This window comes from Falco naumanni, chromosome 15 (genome assembly GCF_017639655.2).
Source record: "Falco naumanni isolate bFalNau1 chromosome 15, bFalNau1.pat, whole genome shotgun sequence".
Classification (NCBI taxonomy): Eukaryota; Metazoa; Chordata; class Aves; order Falconiformes; family Falconidae; genus Falco; species Falco naumanni.
This window is the reverse complement of record NC_054068.1, coordinates 21410772-21438438: the sequence shown is the minus strand read 5'-3', so window position 1 is coordinate 21438438 and position 27667 is coordinate 21410772. Positions and strand designations below refer to the sequence as shown.

Sequence of the window (27667 nt, the reverse complement as noted above, 5' to 3'; positions counted from 1 at the left end):
CAGCTCCCAGCGCCAAAGGCTGGACCGTGCCGCAGGCCCAGCATCCCTGCAGGATCCTATCCAGATGTCCAGGGGGGCTGGGTCCTCAAAGACACACAAGGCTCTTGCGTAACAGATTGCCAAATTCAGGAATAGTTAAAATGCCTCTTTATTAATATACAAACCTAGCAACATTTAAGCCAACCAAAATATCAAATGAAATAAAGCACAATATAAATACAGCGTATGTAACAACACGGCCTCGGTGGAGAGCAGCAAACTCACCCTGACTTGTGCGCTTGGGAACAACTGTCCATGTCCTCCCATGGGGTCCAGCAACCAGAGCAGCTCCGTCTCTCCCAAACCCCTTTGAACCCAAAACCAGCAGATGCGAGACCACCGCTCCTCTCAAAGGCAGACCACCCGGCGCAAGGCTTCTACAACCCCAGACCTCAAAGGGATTAAAAAGCTCCCCGTGCTGCTACAGCCCGTGTGTCGGCTTGCCATGACCCTGCGAGGGGAGCGGGAGAGGGCTGCCACGGACGGGGAGCCACGCTGCTGAAGTTGCTCCTTGTCTGCCCCACCTCAGCTACGCCCATTGCACAACGCTCACAAACGTAAGGCACTAGGAAAATGTTTTCACAGGTTCAAACTTCTGCTGTTCTTAAAACTTCAGCAGCAGCACACTTCAGAAGCCCTGCCAGCCCTTTCAAATCTGGTCTCAGCAGACTGATAAAAGCATGAAGGGGCCTGGGGGGAGTAAATGGGTGCACCCGATGCCCAGAAGCAATGGTGGAGAAGGGATGTGCTGGTGCAGTTCACAGGGTGGCAGTCTCTGCTCAGGGGACCTTCACCGGGAACCTGTCCAAGACGCAGGGAGCCCTTCTCCCGCACAGCCCAGGTCTGCTCCGCAACTGGTGACAGCAGGAGCTGTCACGCGTGCACAGCCAGGAACAGAGCAGAAAGTGAGGGGAAGGAAACACCTTGCGTCTCGGGAGCAGCAGCAAGGATTTGATCTGGGCCAAAGAGGGTTTTCCCCAACTCTTCCCGCAGATGCAGGCAACATTACCAGCAGCCAGCTGCCTGGCAGGCGGTCTGAAAACAACTGCACCCATGGTGCATGCGTGATCCTTTCCCCCGTGCACGGCTTGGGTTGCTTTGCTGGCAGAAGCGCGTATGAGCAGCGTAGCACATCGCACCTGCAAAGCAGCGCTGGGTGCCCTGCTGTACCTCAGAAGCCAGCCTGACATCGGGCACCCAGCACAGCTTTGAGACAAACAGGAGCCTCAGAGCCATCTCAGCAACCATCAGGGGCAGCAGCAGATGCCCGCTGCTCCCGTGTCCCCTGAGCCATGCCTGCACGTGTCAGCTGGTCCAGCAGGGAAGCACTCAAGCAGAGAATTTTGTTTCCTTTAATGCAACGAGACACTCATAGGATACTCTACACCAGCCCAGGCTTCTTTCTTTAAAGAAAGAAAACCCATTATAGCACGAGCAAAACAGCGAATAAATCCATTTCTGGCGGAAAAAATAAAAAGGGAAGGTGTCAGCCTAGACAGCTGTACAGGCACGGGGGCTGCTGGCTCATTTAGCTTAGTTCATTACAAATTCCAGCCTCAGACCCGCGGCATACTGCAACAGCAGCCTCCGCCAGCCCCAGTGCTTGCTCAAAAATATCTGCCGACGGTTGTGTCTGCTCACACACTCAGCACAGCTTTCCAGGAAGAAAACCAAATGGCAGGCACAATCAGTGCCCAAATACCTCACCTAAAGCTTTAAGGCATTTACAAATATTTGAAGGGTTTTTTTCCTCTCCCAAATGCAAAGACTGTTCTTGCTGAGGGCTGCAAGCATGCTACAATCACAAAGCTTACGGAAAGTTTAAAGTGCAAAGAAAATTTTCAAATGCTTTTCAGAGACAGCTTGAAGTCATCTGATGACATTAACCCCCCTCCCTTCCCCAGGCCCTGTTCCCTAACTGAATGGGTTCTTTTTTTAAATAAAAATGCAAACAATCAGTTAAGGAAAAGTAGTTTAAAACAGAAAAACATCCCAAACGGGGCACAAATTAATGTGACCATGTATTACAATAAAATCATTCGGGAAGACAAATCGGAAGGTTGTGAATGTTTTGCTGGACACTGACAGCAGCTAAACGTTCTGTTTAAAATAAGAATGACTTCTGCTCTTGCAAGCAACTCCTCCCTCCCAAAGCATGGAAACTACCTTGTTTCTATAGATTTCTTCCCAAAATGTAACCATCTTGTTAAAGCGTGCTGGAAGGACCGGGTCAGTGATGTCAGTGCTGTACCTCCACAGGTGAGGCACCACTTGCAAGAACATGCCAGAGAGAGACAAGTGTTTCGAGCAAGCGAGTGCGCGCACCCTGCCTCCGCCGTGCGCACGGTTTCCTGCACTGCCAAGGGAGATGAGAGAAGGAAATGTATGTTGGAAAATGAGCAGCACTGCTGCTCTCGCCTCCTCAACAAGCTGTCCCGGTTCTGCCCAGAGCCACTGCTACCGCCTCGGGCTTGTCCAGCACTAGGGCTGCAAAGGAAGATGCTCCCCGGGCTGGGAATCGGGGCTGATCATCTTTCAAAGGCTGGGCTTCAGCGGCTGAGTAAGGGGCAAAGGATCAAGCCGCAGTCACACCTCCCCTCCCGCCTCAGCTCAGCCACCCTGCCATCCCCTTGCCTGCTCTTCTTTCGCCGTGCCTTGCTTTCTGATGGGCAAAAGGAACTGCTGCACTCAGCCGCCTGAGGAAGGAGATCAGAAGAGTGTAGCAAGAGTGGGAAAACCCTGGCACAGGGAGAGGGAAGGTGAAATGGTGGAATATACAGTGGCCACAAACCCGCCTGGGAGTTCGGATGTTGGCACCTGCACCGTCTACAAGTTGAAGAGCTTAAATTGATGCAGAGAGAGATCCAGAGCCAACCTGGCTCAGAGGATGAAGCATCAGGTAGAATGAAGAGAAGAACCTTGCGCACAAGAGGTCCCACAGCAGCACAGGCTGGAGTTCAGAGCTGCAGCAGTAGAACAGCAACATGATCCGCGGCAGCTTGAATGCAAGAGTAGAAAGGAGGAATCCAAGCTTACACCATGACTCGGAGATGCAGTGGAAGTTTCAGCATAGCCTCCCCTCCCTGCCACAAAGTACAAAAAGAAGCTGTCCAACAAGGCACACCAAATGTGGACACTGGAGCCAGCACAGAGAAAACCAGAAGAAACTAAGTCTGGCAAAGACACGTGAAAAATCACTGTAACACGCCCTCCTGAAACAGAAAACATCATTCCTAAATAGACTGCTTTAATTTTATCCTCAGATCATTAAATATGAACAACAATCTCTCTCTTCTCTAACATCCATTTTTACTCAAGCCTTTCAGTACTCACTCAAGAACTAACAAAACACCAGAGCTTCAGAAAGGACACAGCAAGTGCAAGACAACGTAATACCTCTGGAAAAACCATCTAAGGGAAGTGGCTGCCCAGTAAGTGCTGCCTCTTACACAAGTTCCCCACGCCACAGACGACACTTGGGCAAGCGAGTCCCTCCCGGCTGCACCCTGCGGCGGATGCCCCACCGCCACGCCAGCAAACCCCTCAGACGTTCAGTTCTGGGGGAAGAAAACCCAAGCCTACATGTGCCAAGCGCATGCCACTCACAGTGGCCTGTCCCCCCACGGCCCACCCTTTCCTAAACATTTATCACTGATGGGTAAAAAGCTTATCCTAAATGGGTTATGCTCAACCGATGGTATTTTAGCAAAAAAAAAGACATTTCCTGTATTAAACTCCAGTTAACTTCCCTTGCAACAAAAGATGCCTGTATGAACAACATCTCCAGGACTGTTCCCGTTCTGGACAGCAAAGCTCAGAGATCTGGTAACAACCCCACGACGGTTCCGCACGAGGTGCGCCGGGCAGAGCTGCTGCTGCTGCTTCAGCACAGAACGAGGCCGTCGCCCCTGCTGCTGCAGAGGAGGGGGATGCTATTTTAGTGTTTCCCACCCAAGGTTTACAGTCTTCCCGTGCAGAATGAGAACAAACCGCCTTTCTCAGCAGAAAGCATTTTAAGGCTGAAAATCAGGATATATGATTTTACAGTCCATGTTATTTAGATGCGTCACAGCAGCTTCCAAGATCTGATTTCCAATTTCCTAACCTGAAGGTGTACTAAAGGTGGTAGCTCTTTGACTGATTTTGTTGTTCTTTTTTTAGGCACTCTACTTTTAATCATCAGATAAGGGATTAAAAGCCTTACATCACCATTTAATACCTCTGGAAGAAAACATTACACTAGAAGGACCTTCCTCGCTCTCAGTATCTAGCACTATTTTAAAACATACTTTCCAATTGTTCCCTTGACAGGTATTCAGGTTGATGAAGGCAAACTATTCTTTAACGTTGTAAGGTCAAAAATAGCTGCCAGAAATTAAATTGACTAAGCTTGAACAGCAGTTGAAAGCTACAGGTTCTGATATAAAACAAGAATCAGAATTCATAGCAGGGAAAGCCAGAGTAGGCGTTAATGAGCTGCAAGACTGACAATTACCAAACCATCTATCTCTGGGTTTCGAACAGCAACCATAGCGCTGCAGAACGTGTCGCTGTATCTCTATCAGCATGATGGAAAACTACTTTCACACTCTATTTTTGGTACCGAAAAGTCAATAGATCTAGACATAAAATAAACCTAAGCAGACATAATGACAAAAGTAGCTCATAAAACGCAATTTTAATGTCTGAACTGCTGGGGAAGAGACGCCCGTATCAGAATTTGTCTGAGGAACTAACAGGTGCCTATAAATTAGGGGAAAGAAAAAATAATCACAAGGAGGACTATAATCTGGCTGCAACTTCAATGATACTTCATGAACGAGTGGTTGGTAGAGGACAGCATGCTGCTAACATTCCAGTTTGGTCTTAACTAGTTTTAACTCTGCAGAGAACAAACTGAATGGTTCGAGCTAAAATCTCTTTTCAGGGGTTGCAATAAGTACTTTTTAGCTCACCTCAGCTGTACACTTTGTCTCCTGAAGAAGCATCATGCCTCACCAGGAACAAGAAATGGTCAAGAAACTCCGATCAGAAGGGCTGCTCCAAGACACATCCCAAATATCATGTATAAAACTCTTTCTTTGGTTGAAAGCCTGTTTCCCTGGATAAGGAAGGCACAGCAACATCCCATAAAACCAACAGAGGGACCAAGATCCTCCTTGGTATGCACGTCCGGCACAGGAACAGTGGGACCACAGTATCTCTCTATGCAATAAAGACATGCAAGAAGTGATCAGATTTTCAACTGCTATTAGATGCCCTACGAACCTTTCATTTAAGCAATTAATTCTAACACACCAAGCAAAATTTCAATTCAGAGAGCAGTTAACAGGGGAATGTGGAAGAAATGACAACCAAGTGGAATCTCCACCTACAGCAGCCAAGCAGGGTACTCTCGGTTGCGAGATCTCAAAAAGCTGTCCTGCTACGGTCACCACATTTCAGAGACTGGAGAATTTTTGCATGTCAACTCAAAAAGATGTTTGCAATCCTTGAAGAGGTCACACACTACAAAGGAATCCACCATTCACAAAGGAGAGAATGCTCAAAGAAGACCTCTGCGTTCAACCTACTACAGTGCATGCTCAAATCCTTAATTCTCTTACACCCTTTCCTGACTCTCCACCCCTAGCTTCCACAGCTTCCCTATCACCCTTGATAGGGGAGCTTGCCCTGACAACCTCTATCAAGGGGTTAAGGTTTTGGGCGTTCACCTTGGCTGCCTTAAGGGCCATCCGACTCCTTTGGCACACTGAGAACATCTGGATCATGAACTGGCAGAGCCCGCGCTCAGCTGAAGGCATGACCTGAAATAACTAAAGCAGCAGAAAGCAAACTTCAGACAAGAACCATGGAGGGTTTTGAGCTCGTATTTACACTACTGATGCTTGCTATTTAACTGGAAAAGAAAGTGCCTCGAACAGGTTCTAGACCCTAGAAAAAGTGTTCATCATGGCTGACAGGGCAGACATCAGTGCAACACTGTGTTTGAACTCCAGACGGAAAGATGCTGGAGCAGAAAAACCATGATGAGTATGCGGGTGGCAGAAGTGGGGAAAATGTTTAACAGATCTTTTTCAAGTAAATAAAGAGAATCTTTGCTTTTGATTGTGCTCACAATGGGAAGAAGAAAAAGAAGAAGACGTAAATGTGTGCAATATTCAGCATCCCCCCACCCCTTCACCATTTACCATCAGTGTATTTTGACACTTGAAGAAGGGGTGAATCCCAGCTGCACTGTTTGAAGCATCTGTATGAGGAGCATGACACAAAGAGCTTTGCTGAAGGAAAGCAATTTATGATCCCACTGCCACACTCCTTTCACTCCGTCTATTCAATCCCTTCAGCTGAGGTACTACCAAGGCAGAGAAGTGCGTGCCAGTGAGGTAGCTGATCGTTCTATTGCTGTGTGCACCGACGTGCCGACCCCTCTTACAACGCGGTATGCGGAGAGCAGGGTGAAGTCACAGCGTTCATCTGAACCACAGGCAGCAAACACCTGCTGTCCCATGCCTTACGCTGGAGAGGAGAGAGGAAGGGTCTAGTCCTCAGAGGTTCACCCCAATTCTTCCCACCACCACGAGGTGAGGGCCCCTGGTGGGGTTCACTCCTATACAGGCTTCCCATGAACTTCTGGATGCATGCTCAGCACTGTGCTTCATCTGCTGGGGCACAGGGGAGCCTGGCAAGCAAAGGGTGGAAGGAGGGAGACCGACAGGATCGGGAAAGCTTGAAAATTAAAGTTTTAAAATATACAAAATATAACACACTGGAAAAAGTTTAAAAGTTGAAAGACAAGAAAGGAAAAGAAAGGAATACATGGAGCGAGGAGAAAGGACTGGAAGATAGTGGGAGAAGACTCCAGCGTGGGAAAAGGAGCAGGTCAGGTCTAGTCAGCACTACTCCCTCTGGTAGCCGCTCAGTTCCACCTCATCCTTGCGGCGACGGTGTGTGAAGAGGGAGCTGAAGGGGTAGAGCTTGGCTTTGGCCTGGAAGCGCTGCCCAGCAATGTCAATCTCATACTCGCCCTGGTTGATGAAGTCAGTTGTCACCACCAGCTCTTCTCCTGTCTTCTCGTCAAAGTGCTGCACGAAGCCGAGGCAGACGTGGCGCTCCAGCGTGTAGCTGTAGGCACTGCTGGTGGTCTTGCCCACATAGCGGCCGTTGCGGAAAATGGGCTCCCCCCACCAGGGCCAGAGGTCCATATCCGTGTCGTGGTCCTCAAGAATGAACATGGTAAAGCGCTTGTACACACCACTCTGCTTCTGTTCCAACAGTGCTTCCTGGCCAACAAACTGCATTCCCTGGGGAGAGAGGGAAGCATCAGCTGATGAAAGGAACACAAACTGTAGTGGTGGCCGAGTTTTAGCAGACAAGTTTACTGACACGAGGTCAACTTACGCTTGGAACCTACACCCTGTCAAGATAGGTTGCTTCTATATGTAAGAAGCCCAGCTCAGATAGAAACTCTCCTATCATATTTGTTGTTCCAGATGTTAAAAGGCACAAAAATCTTTGCGAAGCCGGCCTTTAAAAACATCATTCTAATTTTCACCGGAGTGAAAACTGTGTCACCGTTTCTAGTTTTTGCCATTTTTCTGGTTCCAGAAGTCTACCGTGTTTTATAAACCAGAGGGAAACTGTAATAGCACATGAAATTTGTATCCCTAATCACTACATCCCCTTCCTGAATTGATACAAGCATTTGTTTTGGCTTGTGCAAAGATGCAAGAAAGAAGACAGACAAGTGACAGCGGCAGCACCTGCCACCCCAAAAGCAGGATAAAACTCTATGGTGATTTACATTTCAGTAAAAGCAGAGAACTCCCATTTTAGTAAAAACAGAAAACACCTGTCCTCTGTGCTTATCCTCATATTTAACATCATTAAATGCCGCTTGGTGCACAGGCTGGCTTTTGCTTCATCAGATTGGGAAAACAGCTGGAAGAAACACAAACTCTGAGCATCTGTAAGGTAGACAGCACCCCTGAGCAATACAGGACACTACACAGATCACCAGGAATGCTGCCCAGGAAGGAGGAAGACAGAACATTTTTGGTATTTCTAGAACTTTGCTGAAGCATAAAAATATAGGTTATAGTTATGCAGTACACACAGCTCCATCAAAACCAAGACATCTATCCGTTCGGCTGGCAGCCTTTTCAATTCAGTACCGCTCTTCCACCCACCCCAGTGCAGGAGGCGGTGTACCTTGTCCAGCTTGACCTGGAACTCGCGTCCACACTCCATAGGAGTGGTAAAAGCGTCCAGATCCTGGCCCCAGAACGCAAAGAACTTCTCAATGCGCAGGCTGCGGAGCGCGTAATAACCGGCATTCCGAATCCCGTACTTCTGTCCCATGTTCATCACCTCGTTGTACACATGAAGGGCGTACTGCAAAGGAAGGGTGAAACACAGAGATGCAGACTAACACCCGGAGAGAGCAACAGCATCTGACACCACCATGGGTCTTAGGGTGCCCTGCCGCTGCAGCACAAAAGGCCTGTCCCACTGGAATGGGACTCGAAGCAGAGAAACTCCCCCTGGTGCCTGCAGGCAGCTTTCCCAAGCTACAAACCAGACCTTTCATACCTGTGTCAACTTGGAAAGTGCTTCTGATTATGCATGCAAGCAACCTTTTTAATTAGCTAAGGCTACAGTGTACTCTTACCTCTATGGGGATATAAAGCATGAATCCAGGTTCTCCTGTGTGAGTGATACTCATCACACGGATGCCATTAGCATAGCCCACGCTCATCTCCTGCAGAATCAGAGGGGGTGAAATCATCCAAACCGGAACACAGCAGAGATCCAGGAGGAGCACAACGTGTAACACAAACCACACCGGCCAGCCCTCTCTCCCATTCCTCACTGTATTCACAACCAGCATGTACTTGCAAAGAATTTGAATTTAAAAATTCAAATAGTGATGTCACATTACCCAGACTTCTTAATCACTTCATGACACTTGGCAATAAGCCCTGGAACTAGGTCAGGACACAGGCTTGTATTCGAGATACAAGACAGAAGTTGAATAGCAGCTATCTGCTCAACTTCTTAATGTGACAGGAAACAATGACTCCCCGGTCACCGATCCCAGCTGCTCCTCTGACCGACAGCTTCCTGACTGATTATATGAAATATGCCGAGATATAAAATGGCACCAAGCCTAGAGTGAGTGGAATATCGAAACCAAATGCATATTCACCTATCCATTCAGCAAGCAGAACCCACAGAGGAGTAGTTGCAGTGAGCCTAGTGAGTTCATTACCAGCTTTGCTCGGAAACTGCAGCAAAGTTGCGTGTGAATCTAAATTCCCTTCTAACTATCCAAAGCATAATTCTTCCCCTCCTTCCACAGACGCTTCGAAAAAACCTAGTGGGGTGAGAAGGAAGGAAGCACAGTCACTCACCTTGCAAAAGAGAGAGGGGAAGTGTTCTGGAGTCATCGGGGCATATGACAACTCTGACAAGACATCGACAGCACGGGGGCCGATCAGATTGAGAGCTAAAGAAGGGCAGGTAACAATACTAGGATAAGCCTGGAGAAGCCTTGCCCGGTGTCTACCTTACATATGTGCACACTCCAATTTCTAAAACCTTAGTGTTTACTGAACCAATAGGTATGTTTACACTTAATAACGGAGGAAAGAGACATTAAACTCTCCCTCCTGACAGTCCACAGCAAAGGAAAAGCTGTCTCCCAGCTCAGGGCATGCTGGAAGGAAGTCTCTGAATTGCTGTTCTCATCCAGCTGTCTGGAAAGGAGACCCAGTCACCACTCCGACACCTTAAAAAATTAACGGGCATGCAGCACAAGACATCATTTGTGATTCCAGGCTGTATAAGGAGGTCTGCATTCAGTGATTTCTTACCCGTGTACTTCCAGGTCACGTCTTCCATGGTCAGGTTGCCGTCGTTGGGTAAGCGGTTCTTCAGCCAGGCCCAGCAATGGACTTGTTGGTCAGTAGGGGAGATCATGAAGAAGCTGGAACAAATTGAAACCACAAACAATGAACAAGCAGCCACAAGATGATTCAGTTCATTCTTTGTCCATGAACTACTGGAGCGATTCAGCAGCTTCCGAGCTAACAGGAGACCAAAACAAGCTGGTTTGCAAAAAACCACAGCTAGAGTCTCTGGATCAATGCCATCACTTCTGTCATGATGAGAAACCCCAGCCTTCAAGCATTAGCAGCAGTCAGTCCAGTGACAAGAAGGGACTAGAAGTGGAACATGGGCAGTTTACAGCAGGTTTACAGGGTACTTCAAAAGTCACAATTGTTTTGCAGAAGGTATTTGCAGCTCTTCACGACCAGTGATTGTCTGCTCTGACAGTCAGAAGAGTGCATGGTTCACACAGCAATTTCTTGTTTCAGCGTGAGTCTTTTCACACACAATGGCAGTTATTATTAACAGTTTCCAAAAAGAGAACTCCACTTGATATGTGAAAATGAGCTACTTGTTGCATAAGTCTTCTTTCATACAAGCTGCAAGTTAAAGTACATTACTGACAGAGATAACATCTGCAGAAATGACTAGGCAAGGAGGAAAGCTCCTGGTTTCACACAGAGAAGGACAGTACTTTTAAGCAATACATGAATACAGACAGAAGAGGAAGAGAAAGAAAAGCTGTTTCTAATTGAAAGAGCAGCAAAGAAGAATGCTTTCATACCAATACAATGAAAGCACACACAGAAAACGGTCCAGAGAAATAAAATCAACATTCAGCTGGGACATGCCCGTGAAGAAGTTTTTAAAAATGAGAAAGTTTTTTGATTGAATGCCAAAGAGAGCCCAAACTGTTGAGTCTAAGGATGAGATACTGTGATCATGTCAGTTTGCACCAGAGAGCACACAAAAAACGAACCATGGAAGACTGCAGAGCTGAGAATTAGAGTACCCATACTACAATGCAAGTTGAAATAATCAAAAAATAGTGTTTTCAGCATGCAATTCCAGTGAGGAGACTGGCCAGGAGCCAATGAGGAACCATTTGGTTTGCACTTTAGATGACAACCTAAATTAATAAACTCTAATGACTGCTGAAAACAAACTGTATTTCAATTGTGCAATTAAACATCTGAAGGCCTAACATTTTGCAGAAATCTATCTTCATCTGTAGTCTCAGACAAAGGCGTATTTCCCTCAACATACGTAAATTCAGGAGCTCCCTTTCATTTGGGTTACTGAATTAGGAATGTAAGTGGAAAACTGCAATTTTTCTTTTTAGTTTACAGTGGTGAAAAAACTTTGTGATCTTCATTAAGAGGTTCTTAAAGGCTCTAACACCCAGAGGGTGATGGATAAAGACACTGTCTGCATACCTACCTGCGTTTGCTCAGTCGTGCTATGCTGCAGTCATTCTCATAACCTCCTTTCTCATTAAGCATGCCCGTATGCACAACATGCCCAACTGGCACATCCAGGTCATTTGAGAAGAGATACTGCAGACTCTCCAGGGCCTGGTCTCCTGTGGACTACAGGAATTGAAAGGGAGAGAAAGTCAGACAACCTGTCTGAGCAATACAAATCCACTGGGGCAGTTTAAGATCGCAACGTCCTGGCCCAAATTCATTCAATTCGTAATGACAGTGAACTGATGTCTCAAGTGTAATAGGATACAATGGTGATGTAGTGCTGGAGGTCAAATTCTGTTGATAGAGTAAGCAGGTATTTCTATAAACTGTATACCCGACAGACAAAAAGCAAAGTTCTATACTAAATATTGTGGTACAACCTAAATTTGGTCATACAGCTTGACTTCCTCTATCTATCCCCAACAGGGGACACACAATTTTGTAAAAGCAGTCAATACGAAACTGAAGGCCACTCTTACCAGGCTGATGCTTTGTCACTTCCTAGGTACTTACGCTTATTTCGAACTTGGTAAAAGATGACATGTCAATGACACAAACTGCTTCCTTACAGCACTTGACTTCAGAACCCACAATATCAAACCAATCCGGTTTGTAAAAGGTTTTGCTCTGATCCAAATCCAGCAGATCTGATGTAAAGAAGAATCAACGCGTCAATTCAGAAATGGGATGAGCTGAGATCTTACATAGACCAACAGGGATGCACTAGGCAGAGGAAAGTATGATCTCACCTTTCCCAGGTGGGACAAAATATTTGACTCTCTCAAATCCATGCTTTTCCATCCACCTAGCTCCCTGTGCATCCAGGCGGTCATACAGTGGTGAAGTACGCAGCTGCCTGCCAGTCTGGAAGTCCCAACGGGGAACTTTCAGATCACAAATGAGAGCTGCAACGGTAACCCAAAGGTATGTTATTAGGCAAAGTGATTATCTTTACCTAAAATTTTCTTCCAGGTTATCAGTACTTACTAATATCTGAACCATTAATAAAATATCCTCAAGACAGCTCTGACCTTCCTCTTCTGGTTTTGAAAATCGACAAATCTGTTCTGATCCGTTTATAGCTAATCAAAATCAGAGTAACAATATTTGCACAGAAAGCTTGTATTTATAGATACTTATGGTCTTATGACAAATCTGTCAAGATAACAAAACCTCTCTATTTTTCATTAAGTCATATTGACTAGCATTAATTATGCATAATTCTTCCCTGACAGCGCACTGTATCAGACACTTATCATTTTGACAATACTAATCCTGGGGTAGGCAGCCCACAGTGACAAGGATCATCTAATTCACCTTCTTAAACACTGGCAGTTCAGCCTTCTCTAATTATTGAAGCTTTTCCACATGGCTCCTATAGCTTTTCATATATATATATATATATATATATATATATATAAAACAAAATATTCTTATTTAGAAAACATGTTACCCTAATAAATGTGTAGCATCCTCCCTGGTCACCACTGGGGAGTAATAACTCAAGGATGCCTGAGTACTTCTTCATAAGTGTTACATTTCTACGTAGGTCATAAGCTGCTTAAAATTCAGGATAAGGTGAGTATTTCTTACTGAATACTTCTACTAGTTTTGCCTCATAGTTAATGATGCAATGATTTTCTTGGCATTATCTAGTATTGGCACTCCTGAAAGAGTGGTGGAGGAAAGAATATATTAGAATGGGAACATAAAACCGCAGAAATTGAATACAGTACTTATCTTGTAAAAAACAGAGTGATTCTGTAGCTATCAGCATTGAGATTTGTATCTGAAAGCAACTGCAGGATAATGGCCAGAGTATAAAGTGATTTTTCTGGGAGGAAGGTCAAAGCATAAGGTTTTTATTTCCTGGATACAGCAGGACTAAGAGGTTTACCCAACTTCTCTGCTTTCACCTGAACATATGTTTTTAGTTTAGACTTGGTATTCAAATAATTGTTCCTGTTTTGCAACTTGTGGAGGACTTCATACGTCTACTTGAAACTTGTAAAGAAGTTGTCCACATGATCTCAGGACAGATAATCAAACAACAGGAGGCAACTATGGCTTTAGACGGGGCACAATGATGTCTCGGATCTATTCTGCAAGGTATTTATCACAAACTTTGACAGGAGAAAGCAGAGTATGTCTACAAATACTTCCTGAATGATCTAAGATAACTGTAACACATACTCTTAAGTTGGAAGCGATGGTATTTCCACACTATAATGATGTGCAAAGAGTAACAATGTTTGAGACAGTGTAATATTCCCAGCTAAGACCTTGGCATTGTTTTATCAGGCTGGAGTCCTACAGAGATACACACCGATCTCCCCATACCAGAGGCAAAGCACAGAAATAGAAGAGAGCACAGTACTGACAGCATTTCTTTTAAGAAAACTTAGGAAGAACATTGCTAATACAAAAAACCCCTATCCTTTCCTTTCTCCTCTATAAAAGAGGCCCTACTGCCACAAAGGAGGGCAGGAAGAAGGAAAATCATTCTCAGAGTAATGACAGAGGAGAGACAGCACAGCAGAGAGGAAAATCTTGGACAACCTGGCCAGCACTGCATGCAGAGACCTCACTTACGCATTACTTCCATCACACGGTGACGGAGGAAAGTGCGACTGCTCTGAAGGGCACCAAAACGTTTCAAATCCAGTGGCCAGACGTTTTCTGATGGATACCCATTTACCATCCACTCTGCCAGGTACCTGATGGAAGAAGTAAAGAGTGAGCTATCAGCCAGTGTCTTAAGGGAAAGAGTCTAATTTTGAAGTCAGAAGCAAAGCAATTTGGACATGAGAATTTCTTGCAGTACGGAGAGAGAAGACAACTAACATGGTATTCTAAAGACTAGCAGAATCTGGAAGGTTTCCCTTTATAAAACCCATTCACCAGATTTCCAAATTATTAATTTCCCATTAGGATGAAACACAGAGGGCCACAGGAAGTTAAGGACACGTGGTAAATGAAGCCAGAGCCTGGGCAGGTAGCCTGGCTGACACTGTGTCAAATCCTCAGGCTACACTAAAAAGGAGGTGCCCAGTATGTTTAGGTCTGAGTTAGGAGGCCGACTGCTTTTGTCATTTTTCAGTACCTGGTGTAGGCTCAGCCACAAACCATCAGTGACAGCATTCATTCCAGCACGAGGTGCCAGCCAAGTTATGTTTAGCTACACTTCTAGCAGTGAAGGAGGAAGGCATGCTCCAGAGCTAAAGGACAAAGGCAGCTCAGACCAAAGCAGAGCGGAAGGATCTGTTCACAGTCAGTAAACAGAAAAACAAAGGGGTTTGAGACTGATCATTAAAAGTTACATTAGCAAGCTAAGCTGCTTATCTTGAGGATGTAGCAACAAATGGACAAATCGTGCTTTTACCTTCAGAAATACTTTGATTCTTAGAGAACCTGACTGCAAAGGTTCTCTATAATTTATATGACAAAGAAAAAAATAATGAGTTGCTTCCCCGGTGAGTTCAATTATTAGACAATGGACAGAAACTAGTGGAGACAAACGCATATACTAACACCTGCCATGACAAGTGAGCAGCTTGTTAAGAAGGCTGTATGGCAGAAGGGATGCTGGGCTGCCAAAACCAAATGGCAATCAGAGGGAGTGATCATCATTCTGCAAGCAACTTTGCTGCTGGGATCACACTTACATGCCTGTCAAAGTATTTACATTAACACAGCAACTGGGTTTTACTGGGAAATGATTCCATCCCTAGCTCACTGGCAGCTTTCAGCAGTACTGGCAGCACTGGCATCACATATGTGGTGCTTCATCTGCATCAGATTCACTCTGCTTTCAGAGAAATTAACTGCTGTGTCAACTTGAATGATCTAAGGACTTCAACCAAATAATAAATTAAAGGGAAGCACGGAGTACAGAAGGTGAAGGAATATATCCTTTGCTAAGCTTTTGTCTCTTCCTGGTAGATAAAAATAAGACCAGTTAGCTCTAGGGAAGCTTACTTAATCCCCAGCTGCTCACTGCGATGTGATGCCAGAGGAGAGGTGTGCAGGACGGCAGAGTCCAGCACAGGTTTGGAATACACACAGGAGAACACAATCGGAACATGGCAATTGCTCCTTTCCTTCACTCAAGTTGGAAACTAAAGAGGAGTCTTTGTCAGAGAGGAGGTGACAAATACTGACCAGAACATTATACACAGAAGGATCATCTGAGCGGTCTCTTTTCCTGGTTAAAACCTTACTTACATACGTAACGGTGATAAACCACTTACTTGCCTGCTCCCCCACCATATGAGATACCAGCTGAGTTCATGCCAGCCAGAACGAAATAGCCCCGCACGGTGGGTGACTCTCCCATTATGCACCGCATATCTGGTGTGAAGGACTCGGGGCAATTCACTAACTGCATGATCTGCAGAGCCTCCAAATCCGGCATCCTGCGCAGAAGGGCACTCAGAAGGGGCTCTAGGACCCAAAAAAAAGACAAAAAGTCACAACCTTCAGTCTCGACACATTTCAGCTACTTCACCTTCACACCTGACAGCACAACAGAGCCATGCTGTTATCTAAACAGATGGAAACTGCTTCCATGTTTTGAAACAGTTACAGGATAAACCGTTTACCTGCTGGAATCAAACTACTCGACATGGATCACACCGCGTACCATAAAAGCAGCCACACCAATCCAGACCAAGAGCCCAGTATTGTTTTCCACAGCGCAAGAGCATGTTCAGTTTTGTCAGGGCAAACAATAGGAACAAACATCAAACAGATACCCAGTGAGGAGTAAGAACAGGCAAATCGGTATGACGCTTGCCCCACGCACTCTGCCAGCCTCCACTCACCATCAGCTCAGAGCATTTCACAAGCTCTGGATAGCTCTCCCTATTCAGTAATCCCTACATCGATCTCCCGTCTAAGTACCTGATGACCACTCTTCAGCAAACTCATGAAAACATCCTACAGACACTGCCAAGGAGTTCCACATGTTTATCATTTGTTGTGTGAGGAGTCACCTCCCTTTGTTTTGAAATTCACACTCCATTAACTGTTTCTGATGCCTCCCAGTTGGCAAAACAGAAGAGAGTGAACTCTTCCATCTATCCTGTCCATCTCATTCAAGATTTCATAAATGTCTGTTTATTTCCCTCCCGTCATCTCTTTTTCCTAGCCCACTCAGTCATTCCTCACTTGGCAACTGTCCCAAGCTTTGATCAGCTTCTTGCTGCTCTTTCAGCGGGCCTTCTCCAGTCACACGACACCCTCTGGAGATATGCAGCCTACAACAACCCCTACCTGGCAAACCAAGGATTTAGTATTGCATGATGATTGTGTTTTCTGCTCCTTTCCTAAGAATGTCTAACTTGTCTTTTGCTTTGACTGCTGCTGGGCTGATGTCTTCACAGAACTAATACAACCCCAAGGTCAGTTCGAAGCCCATCATTTTGTATGGTGAAAATAAGACCATCCCCACACACACCCAGACACTTGCGTCACTTCACATTTATCCTCATTGAATTTCCTTGCCACTTCATTGCCCAGTCACGCTGGAAAGGTCTTTTGGCAATTCTTCACAGTCTGACATTTGAGAGCATTAATAACGGGATAAGCTACCTATTTTGTTTTTCTTGTCCAGAAGTTACCTCTGCATAGTACTGCGGGTAAAAACCCTCACAATTCAGCACCAATAACACTCCTCTGCTTTACACAAGCAGTAAAATAATCAGATTTCACGTTACCTAAGAAGTTACAAATAGAAGGTCTTTCTGACCTGCTCTTTTTCTTCCCTCTCTTGTGTATTAGAATTCCAGAGTGAGAACCTGTAGTTACAGGGTTTTTTTTCTCATTGTTAAAAAGAGAGATCAGTATTAGATTTATCCTCATCTCCATCCCAACATTTAAGCAACTGTAAAGGTTATTTCAAAATTGAAAGGTGTTCCAACAAAAGAGATCAAAGCAGTAATGCAAGAGCTCAAACCACAGGAACTGCAGTGCTAGAAAAGGATCAAATATTGGCTGAGTAAGCTCTGACTCTGCTCAACTGTTCGGTATGTTTGAACAGATAAAAGGGCAATGCTGGAACACAGCACACAGTTGCTTCTGAAACTCGGTCAATTTGTGGGTGCCAGCACGTAGCTGCTTTTCACTTCAGCAGTACCTAGAAAACCAAAAAGGAAGTGGGTGCAGAGCTCAAGCAATTCACAGTGAAGCATTAGCTTCTAGCTAGTCTGCAGGCATCTACAGATCTAAAAACCTCCAGCACAGGCCAGAACAAAACTGCACCCCATCCTGGCTCCACCCCTAGAGTTCAAACTTCTATGGTATCAATATGGCATCTCACAGAAATGGAAGTAAAATTAATTGATTTAACCTGGGGAGTAGCTGGAAGAACACACTACCACTGCAGAGAGAAATCAGTAAAAAATGCGTGTGCCTTCACAAGGGATGCAAAGTGCTCTGACACAAGGGAAAACAGGATCCTTGAAAAAAAGGCAAATGTGAAGATGAGAGGGCACACACAAACTTATCAAGAATGAAAAGGGGGGGGGAAGAAAGGGATTCATTAACTATGCTGTGTTCTTTGCTACAGAAAGAGCCCTCCATATAAAAGTACATAAAGAATAAGAAAATAGAATCAAGTAAAACAGGAAGAGAAAGACAGAATATTTGGAATATAAAAACCACCACTGTCAATGGTGGGATGAAATCCGGGAAGCAACAATACCAAGTTCTATCCACAAAGCAACCGCCAGCGATGGAAATGCACTTGGCAGTCACTACTGAAGAGAGAAGCCGAAACAAAATACCACGGCTACATGGCAGGTCAACAGCACCGATCCCCAGTGTCACAAGCAGAGCAGCATGTGGCACTGACAGTCAAAAATCAAATGAAATGGAAGAAGAGTGCTGCACAGTTTATGCAGTACCTCGCTGCACTAGAGGAAATTCATACATGCTAAGGGTTAGTGGGTGTTTTTAAACACTACACAGATATTGATGTAGTCTCCTTTGGTAAAGGGGTTTTATGCAAATTACTGACAAATGAAGAAGTGAATGAATTTAAGAGAACGTTCATCTTTCCCACACCCTTCAGGTAAAGGCAGACACACGCTAGCTGGTCAACAACAGCCTGCATTGCTGCTAACTCGGCCTTCTGCTGAAGCCACGTGCTTCACGTGTTTCTGAACAGCAGGGCTCAGAGGGCTGTGACCAGTGGCAGAGTCGAGCTGGAGGCCTGTAGCTCCTGGTGCTCCCCAGGGTCAGGACTGGGTCCGGTCCTGTTCAACTTAGTCATCACTGACCTGGATGAAGGGCCTGAGCGTGCCCTCAGCAAGCTGCTGATGGGACAGAACTGGGAGGAGTGGCTGATACACCAGAAGGCTGTGCTGGTGGGGATGGGGCCAGGCTTTTCAGTGGTGCCCAGCAACAGGACAAGGGGCAATGGGCACAAACTGCAACACAGGAAGTTCCACCTGCATATGAGGAAGAACTTCTTTACTGTGAGGGTGACTGAGCACTGGGCCAGGCTGCCCAGACAGGCGCTGGGGTCTCCTTCTCTGGAGACATTCAAAGCCCAGACGCAACACTGTGCAACCTGCTCTAGGAGAGCTGCCTCAGCAGGGGCTGGACTAGGTGGTCTCCAGAGGTCCCTTCCAGCCCTGACCGTGCTGTGATTCACTGCTGTGGGAATCTTTCTTCCCTAACATACCAAAATGATCCCAATCTTCTTGAAGGTTCTGAATCTCCAGCTGGTTCCGTCCCTCCGTGAAGAGAGGTTTGGGGTTTTTCTCAAAGCCTCCCGAGAGGATGCCACCTTGCCAGTTGCGTATGTAGATCCTGCCATCTGGGTCTACAATAGCTGCAGAGGAAAGAAAAGAGGTGGGAAGGGAATTGAGAGGAGGGATAGCTGTGTCAGGCAGCTGTTCCACAAACACCAACGATGGGGTGTGGTGACAGGCTGGTGGCCTCCTGACACGAGACGGGACAACCTCAGTTCCCCAACCCCACACTTTCACACTGTTCTGGTTCTCATGTGATACCTTGGTGAGCAAGTTTAGATTACTGAACCAGCACTAACTCCCACCACAACCATGCATGTTAACTTTGGGGCAGTGCAGTGAACTGAATTGAGCCTGAAGAGCACCCAAGCCAGGAGGATGGTGTTACCAGGAGTGGGAGGACACAGGAAGGAGTCAGACCCTTTGTGGGACTGACAAACTGTTATACTGGCTTAGTTCCACTGGAACTACACCCCAGACCAGACCTTCCATCAAAAGACGTCCTGCCCTCCCCCTCTTTCTCTTCCTATTTTGAGGACAGTTAATTTTAATGGGGATGCATCACTGATCCAGTTTGCTGCAGACCATCAGCACAAAGGTGGGCAGCACTGGGGTAAGGACAAACAGGTCTAGATTGCTTCTTCCAGTGGTAGTGCCAACTTGAAGCATTTATGATACTCCACCTGACATGTTCCGTAGCAATTGTTTCCATGTACAGAAAAGCTGTGAATATATATCTCTGTGTGTGTGTGAATATACATATATATTATTTTTTTTTAATTACTCAGTCAAGTAAAAGCAAAACACTTGGGGACTCTGGTCAGGGAGCTGAATTCCCTGGAGAGTATATACACTACTCCCTAGAAGCAGAAAATCTTGCTAATGACTGAGAGTAAATAAGCAGAGCCTTCTACTTCCCAACCACAGTTTTCAAACACAAGGGCTTTTCTTTGAGATCCAAAAGCCAGAACATGGGGAGGAGCAATTACCTCAAGTGTTTGGTTGCCCCTACAGCTCATAGACATGTAAATGCCATTGTAAAGCCTTAGCTTCAGTTGGAGGAAAGGAATAGATGGGCCATTTGGGGACAGCAGCCTGCAAGGAAAACACAGTGCCAAGGCTAGCACCCTCTCCAGCCCACAAATGCAAAAATCCAAGTCTGAGAGACACCTGCTAGCCAAGCTAGAGTCAAGGTCATTCTCCTGCTAATTTGGCAAACTCTGAAAATCAACTTCCGCAGCAAAAACTTTCCCAAGAGATTCCTTCTACCACTGAAAGGATATTCAGAGCAATTCAGCTAGAACACACTTCACAGTCCCAAATAAGCCGAGAACCCACAGCCCTTAGTTGGCCTTTTTGTCATAAACCACGTGTTGCCTTGGAAAGGCAGATATTATTCACTGATAAAAGCAAAGCAAAGGTGAAGAATCCTTACTTGGTAAGCTGCTTGCCAGAGGTTCCTTCAAAGGATGTGTCAGGAGGTAGAAGTGTTCGCAGGCATGGAGGGGGATATTGACTGGTTCCTTCCCAGAGTGCCCCAATTCATAAGCCCACTGAAATAAAAACCATGTGCAGGTTAGAATGCTAAAGAAGAAAATTAACTCCAATAAAAAAGGCAAGACAAAAGCACAGGTCACCTCTGTGAGTTTGCTTTCACAGAAGACCAAGTAAGATTTGGTTACCTGCCCTAAACCTTAAAATAGACACATATTTTTCTTTTCTCAGAATTTGCGTTGTTTAGGATAAAGACTGTTCTCTGTTCCTCATATAAGATCTGGAAAAGTGGGGCTCTGATTCAAGACTAAGTAGTATCAACTTACAACGCAAAAGCAAAATAAGATCTGTACACCAAGGTCAATACTAGGCTCAGCCTCTAGAAGCAGAATAGTCAGGATTTAGGTGCCTGTACTGCTAAGAACCGGTACTAATAAGCCAGGCAGCTGCTAGGTGAGAAACAGCAATTGTCAGATGTATTTTTGCAGTGGAGAAGACATGATACTAAAGGGGTAAAAAAGACTGGGGGCAGGGGATATGAGAGAGAGAGAGAGAGAAGGGTGGCGAGAGACTTAACTGTCTCACTAAGGGAGAGCAAAATTTTCTTACTAAGAAAGCAAAATTTTTCATGTCAGAAGGGTGCACCCCCCAGGAGAGAGACCATGGGCAGAGTTGTACCAATAAGCTGCAGGGTGCTGCTCAGCAGTCTGTGGTGCCAAGCAAAGTGCTGCTCTCCTTCACACCCCTGCTGGTCTAAGATGCTGAAAAACATGATTTTAACCTACTCCAGTAAACCAAGCCAAAGGACAAACCAAAAGAAAAAAAAAAGAAAAAAAAAGGAAAACAAAATCGTGAGGAAAGCGCACATGTTCTTAACCAAAGGGAAAAAAGAAAGAAAAATTCTAATAATTCAACCTGGCCAGCACAGTTGACAAAGTACTGGCACTGAATCTGTCCTCTGTCGGTCTCGACTCCAGTCACACGACCATTCTGGACTGCAACATGACTGACACTCGTTCGTTCGTAAATCTGGACACCTGGAGAGGACACGACAAAGTCAGTATACCACAAACCTTCTTTCCAATGTGTCAGGCTGCTAACATTGAAGCCTTATACTGAACCTAAATGCTTATTTTCTCTTTAAAACAAAATTTCTATTCTTGACCCAGTAATTCTTAAGCAAAACCCTGTTACTTGTAAAACGTCACGCCAACAATTTGTACATAATTTAAAGGCTGAGATTTACAGAACTTTTTCCCATGTGATAATCTGGGTGATAAATACACTCGAGCATAAAAAACACAAAAGGAGTCTCAACTACAGGTTTCTTTTCATTTAAATTTCTTTATACAACAAAGTCTGTAGTTTCAGATGGCAAGACTGGTTCTTCTATGGGAAATCAGTCACTTTGTGAAAAAAAAAAAATAATCAATTAACAGTGCAAAAAAAAGATGGACTAAGAGAAATTGAGAAGTATCTTCCTAAGTAGCTTCTTCCAATCTGATGGACTTTCACCCTTAATGAGCTTCATCTCTGTTATCACATGTAACCTTTCTCCCACTTATAGACCACTCAAATTTTGCCAAAGTGCTGGGCAAATAGCACTTATTACCACACTTCCAAATCCATTTCCAAAGCATACGTGCCCAGTGAAACGTTCCCCAAGGACTCAGTCATACCTTTTCATTTGTAGGTAATTAAAACTCTTTTGATGTGTAATTCTGAATCGGGTCCTACGAAAGATTATTTTTATGATAAGAGAGTGTGCTTATTCAGAGAAATTAATAACCAGTAAGCACAACAAATTGGTGCCTGATCCATCACAGCAGATCTGTAAAGATTCAGTATGTTAAAAAAAAATAAATCAGCCTCTTTTTTGAGAAAAAATGTATTTTACAGGATCTGAACCTTATGGAAATAACCAAATTTTGGTCTTCAGTGCTCAGTTAGAATACCGACAGAGACGCAGAACATAATTTTCTTTTATGGAAAGAAGGTGACTATCATGCAGGAGAACACTCTATAGATAAAAAAACCTCATACCATTCCGTGAGGCAGCGGTTGCCAGAGCCAGACTCACATTGGCAGATGACACGAGTGCATCTTCTGGCACATACATGGCCCCCACAAGGTCATGGATGTTGATCAGTGGGTGGAGTTGTGCCACTTGCTTTGGGGTGATAATTTCACAAGGTATACCCATTACGCTGCCACAGAACATCAGAAAAATGCCGTCATTAGTCTTGCAGGAGAGCTGGTACAAACTTAAGATCAGTTTATATTTCCTGCTTATACGTACTTCAGCGATGAAGCAATGCGTTTCAGGGAGATCAGTCGATCCTGAGTCTGAGCCAGTGAAATAGAGCCTGTCTTCACATACCCTGGGACAATGACCAAAGTCGTCAGATTTGGACAGGATCTTCAGTTCCTTTTAATCTCAGACACACTGCTTTAATAAAATTGCAGACCTGTTGCTTCCACTACTCTGAAGCCTGGAAATCCCAGATCCTCAAATATCTTTAAACACTTATCAGCTAGTAATGAAAAACCCCATCAGTCAACTTTTTAAAAAAGCAACTAAATTTTGACTTGTGTGCTAACTCTTTATACTACATTTACTCATGTTTATTAAAAAACAATCCATAATCAAACTTCACACATAGACCATTAAAAGAGAGAGAGGTTACTGGCAAAAAGTGATCTAATAACTGCTCAGAAGACTAAAACCTCAACTACTAAATGCAGACATTTTTTGACTCCTCCACCTGCAATAGAGTAATACTAATCTTAATTACAGGCACAGTTATTAACCTCTGTTGAGTCTGACATACATCACAAGTCCTTGTCAGCAGAAAACTTTTCAGCGACCAAGTTCTTGCTGTCAGTACATGCCTAAGCATTTCAGAGGGAGAGGGAGAATTTCAACACAACATTTTCTTTCCAGGTTATTTCCAGGATAAGACTAGAGTAAGATACCTTGCTTTGCCTACGCTTTAGCGCTTCTGGTAACCACCTTCTCTTTTTGAGAAATGAGTCAGTGCAGAAAATGGGCCATTTGCTCCAGTCACTGCAATACTTGTGAAAATTCACCTGCGTTTGCCCGAGTTACAGACAACATAAAAGCTGTCAGTTTGCAGGTAGGATGCCTTCGGTTTGCCCATCTAATACTCCTCTTCCCACTCCTCTGACTGCATTAGTAACATCCCTTTGCATCTGATTCTGTCCAAACGTATTGTTTTTGAACAGGAACCACCAACCCTTAAGACACCATAAATTTACATTTGTATTTCAGTGTCAGGACTTTGATTCAGTTCCCCAAAGACTACTCAATGATTATACTTTCAGCACCTGTTACTACTCCCGTCTCTTGTTCCAGCTGCTGGTAGAGCTTGTTTGAATAGTCTGCCATCTTCAGCTCTATGGACACATGCCTGGCCGTGCTCACGATGCCAGCGCAGAAGCGAGTGGTACCAGCAGCTAACCTGCAGGAGAAGTGGCAAAGGTGGCCTCATGCTGCTGACCAGCACAGAGACGAGCAACCCCCCACCACGTCAGGCTGCTCCAGCAGCTCTGCTGACAGCATAAACCAGACAGCAACCTCCCCCAAACGTATCAGACCAAAAGCTGGAAGTTGGATGATGCAGGGATAATGCAACCTTGAGAATGCTTTTCCTTCAGCTCGCTTTTGAAAATGCATTGTATTCCAAAACCATTTCTAAACCATTTCTTAACCAGCCCTAAACACTGAAAGTTTTCAAAGAAAGCACTTGAATGAAAAATTACCTTATGCTTAAGTCAACCTGCCTACCTGATTCTTTCTTTCTCCAAAGTAGGATTTCCCTCAAATGAAAATTAACTTGGATTTGAGTCTGGCATCTTTACAGTAAGAACGAGTTCCTCCTACTGGGCAGCAACTGCCGTAGACAGGTACACGTATTTCTGGTCCCTTTTTAAACTGCCCTTAAACCACTGTCCATCCAGCTATTTGGTGAAGGGCTGCTGTAGAGGTAGAAACCTATTAAAAACTCCCTGCAGTACAGACACAGGAAGGCAAGATAATCAGATTTAAGCATCTCCCTCACAACCTGCTTCCACAATACTTCCAAGTCATCCTTCCTGCTGCTAAAGCGATCCTGCGGTTTTCCATTTGCCTATGCAAGCCTTTGACAAGACTGCTTTTGGCCTAGCAATCCAGCCTGGGAACCAGCTGAGTGAGGTATTCCTCACGTCCCTGCTCAATGACAACCCAAACAGCTGACGCATAGTCTCCCCAGGCTGAGCTTCACGTTGTTTCTGCTAATGCAACATCCTTTTTTACTTGAGCATGTGCAGACTGAGCTTGTACAACATTAACTCAATGAAAGTCTGTAATGGAGTACTTGTACCCAACTCCAAGCTTGTAAAGATAACATTCTTACAAATGAAGCCTAGCACCTCGTTTCACTCAGGACACCGCTCACAAGCTCTCAGCCAAGACTGCCCCATTTCCTCTCTTTGCAACTATAAAGAACCCAATAGTACCCGCCTCCCAACCATGCAACGTCAAGGAATCACAGCTAATTATTCCTGAAGGCAGCAACAGTTGAGATGCTCCAAGCCAGACAATAAATATGCTCAGTCCAGCACCTATTTAGGGTGTCAGAAGCTGCTGCAATAAACACCTCTCAAAACCCATAAAGCCTTAGCACTGCCTCATACCCAAGGTCTCCAAACTGATTAATGAAAACAACACAGATCTGTCTGCAATGGAAATCTAAGAACAGGTAAGGGCTGCACAGCTAGCTTTCAATAGGCGCTACGTGCTCTGCCAGACTGCAGATCCAGCTCACCAAGGCGTACAAAGGCTTGCATTCAGCCACACTGCAACAGCCTTACTGTTTTACAGACAGGCACTAAATCCTGCAACAAACGAGATAATCCCAGCCTTTAACCAGCTTACTGGGTGATGTTTTAGTGATGTCCGCTTATAACCTCCACATCTCCTGCAATCTCTTTTAAGCTTTGTTAGTGGTGTAATGCTTTTATATACGTATTGCATCCCACTTCTAGAGATGGTCAATAGGGGCTGGATGATTTACATGGATTTTTAGTTCTCTTAAAATGGTCCATCTGTCTTTGTCAGCTGCACTGTGTTTTACATTATTACCTGTAATTATGCCAGAGCAGATGGATATCTCCCGAAGGAACTGTGGTCCATGGAAAACCCATGCCAGGGCAGAGTTCTCCTGATGGGAAGTGCAGCCCATGGAGGACCCGCACTGGAGCCCAGCACTGATCATAACCCCACCATCCACCCCCTGCGCTTCTTGGGGCGGAGGGTGGGCTGGCAGGGGAAGGTGTAGAAGACAGTGGAGTGCAGGAGTAAAACTGAGCATGGGAAAGGAAAGGTAATGCTTTCATATTTGGGTTTTGTTTCTCATTACCTGAATCTATTTTAACTAGCATGAAATAAACTAATTCTTTAATTATTTTAAACTAATTCTCCATAGTGCAAGTCTGTTTTGCCCAAAGCAGTAACTGATAAGGGATCTCCATGTCTTTATCTTGGTACGCAAGCTTTCTCAGCCTACCTTCTCCCCACCTTGCTGAGGAGGTAAAGAGAATGGCTGTGTGGGAGTCTGGCCTTTAACCAAGGTCAACTGACCTTGCAGGCCTGCCCTGTGCTTGCAAAAATGTAGTAAGTGTCATTACTTATGTTCAGTATGATCTTATTCCAAGGGTCCAGGTGCAGAGATAGAAATAACACTTTACAGCAGACGCTGCTACGCATTCAAGTCCTGGTTCTTCGGTTTTGTTACCAGAAATCCTTACCTGCCCTGCTCAAGTAAGACTATATCCTTCCAACCCATCTTGGAAAGATGATATGCCACAGAGGTGCCTGTGATTCCACCACCACAGATGACAACCTGCGCCTGTGCTGGCAAGGAAGCCGGGTGAGGTTCTTGAGTACTTGAGGTACTTCGCCGGGAGCAGGTCATTCTCCTCCATTTGGGGTTAGCCGCCCGCCACCGGGTATCTGACAGTAATCGGAGAAACATCCTGGCAGCTATTTGTCAGTTGTTTTTTTAAAGCACCACCTAGATGTGTTCGGACGTTAACTCAGTACCACTCCTTCTAGGAAGGAAAAGATGAGAATCACATTACCACTTATCTTATTATATACAAGGCTGGCAGCAGCAAACATCACATGGTGTGTTGGGTATAAGTGGACATGGAAAAGCTGATGAGTAAACAAACAGGAGAGCAGTTATTCAGTCCTGAAACAACAGCCTTGCTATTACGATTTAAACTTGGATCGTGTCATGGGCAGAGCGTCACACCATTTCTGACGGCGGTATAACTTGACAATGAGCTAAAAACCAGATGAAAGCTGGCAAAGAAGAGCGAGAACACTCTCACCAACAACAGGTAGAGTACAAAAAGCCAGCGGGCACAGATCACGCTCTGTGATCTTTCATAAAGGCTACTAAGAGGATAAGCTTGATCACTGACGCTGCCGGGCCCTTACCTGAGGAAGGAAACCAAGTCTGCGAACAGTCACTAGCACAAGGCACCACGGACGCGCCCTCGCTAACGTGAGCTTTGCCACCAGGCGCTACCCAGGACCTGTGGCAGCGCCCACCCAGCGCAGCCCGCTACCCGCGGCGGGGAGGTCACGGCAGGGCCCTGTGCTCCCCTCACCCGCGGCCCGCCTCACGCCGCAGACCCGCGCCTAGGCACGGTACCGCCGTCAGGCTGCCCGCGCCCGGCCTGAGGGGCCGGCGCCACGGCGGGGAGCCGCCGCCGCCTCGGCCTGCTCGGCCCCGCGCGGGGTAACGAGGCAGGGCCGCCGGCAGGGGAAGGGCCGGGCAAGGAGCGGTGGCGGCGGCGGGGGGCCCCGGGCGGGCTGGGCCCCGGCGGCGGCCGCAGGAGCGGGCCGGGGCCGCGGGGACGCGCCGGCTCACCTGGGGCAGGGGGAGGCCTGACTGACCTTCCGCGCTTTACGGCCGCCAGCCGCGGCGCGACAGCCGCCCCCCC

At 45.7% G+C, this 27667-nt stretch overlaps 1 protein-coding gene across 5 annotated transcripts; it reads right to left on the bottom strand.

Annotated features, from left to right (window-relative positions):
- Positions 1-132: 132 nt before the first annotated feature.
- Positions 133-27667, bottom strand: PDPR (pyruvate dehydrogenase phosphatase regulatory subunit). 5 transcript variants are annotated; one of them, XM_040615106.1, is made up of 18 exons: positions 27595-27667; positions 26462-26764; positions 23999-24132; positions 22950-23031; positions 22694-22857; positions 21566-21687; positions 20592-20709; positions 19087-19236; positions 15650-15842; positions 13992-14116; positions 12149-12304; positions 11913-12046; positions 11371-11519; positions 9915-10027; positions 9453-9547; positions 8711-8800; positions 8251-8433; positions 133-7343 (listed from the first exon to the last, which is right to left on the bottom strand). In XM_040615106.1, the coding sequence occupies exons 2-18, from the start codon at positions 26686-26688 to the stop codon at positions 6939-6941; spliced, it is 2640 nt and encodes an 879-aa protein (XP_040471040.1). In that variant the 5' UTR covers positions 26689-26764; positions 27595-27667; the 3' UTR covers positions 133-6938. The 5 variants fall into 5 exon arrangements, with proteins under 5 accessions (XP_040471040.1, XP_040471042.1, XP_040471039.1 ...); XM_040615108.1 differs by having other exon boundaries at positions 26462-26761; positions 27595-27656; XM_040615105.1 differs by lacking the exon at positions 27595-27667 and adding an exon at positions 27159-27499.

Bases quoted from the DNA above. Each gene is read 5' to 3' on its own strand.
- PDPR (XM_040615106.1), bottom strand. From the start codon at position 26,688: ATGTTTCTCCGATTACTGTCAGATACCCGGTGGCGGGCGGCTAACCCC. The intron at 21,688-22,693 runs GTATGAGGTTTT...TGTCCTCTCCAG, and splicing joins AACCGCTGCCTCACGGAATG to GTGTCCAGATTTACGAACGA. The intron at 19,237-20,591 runs GTAAGGATTCTT...TTTCCTCTGCAG, and splicing joins TCTGGCAAGCAGCTTACCAA to CTATTGTAGACCCAGATGGC.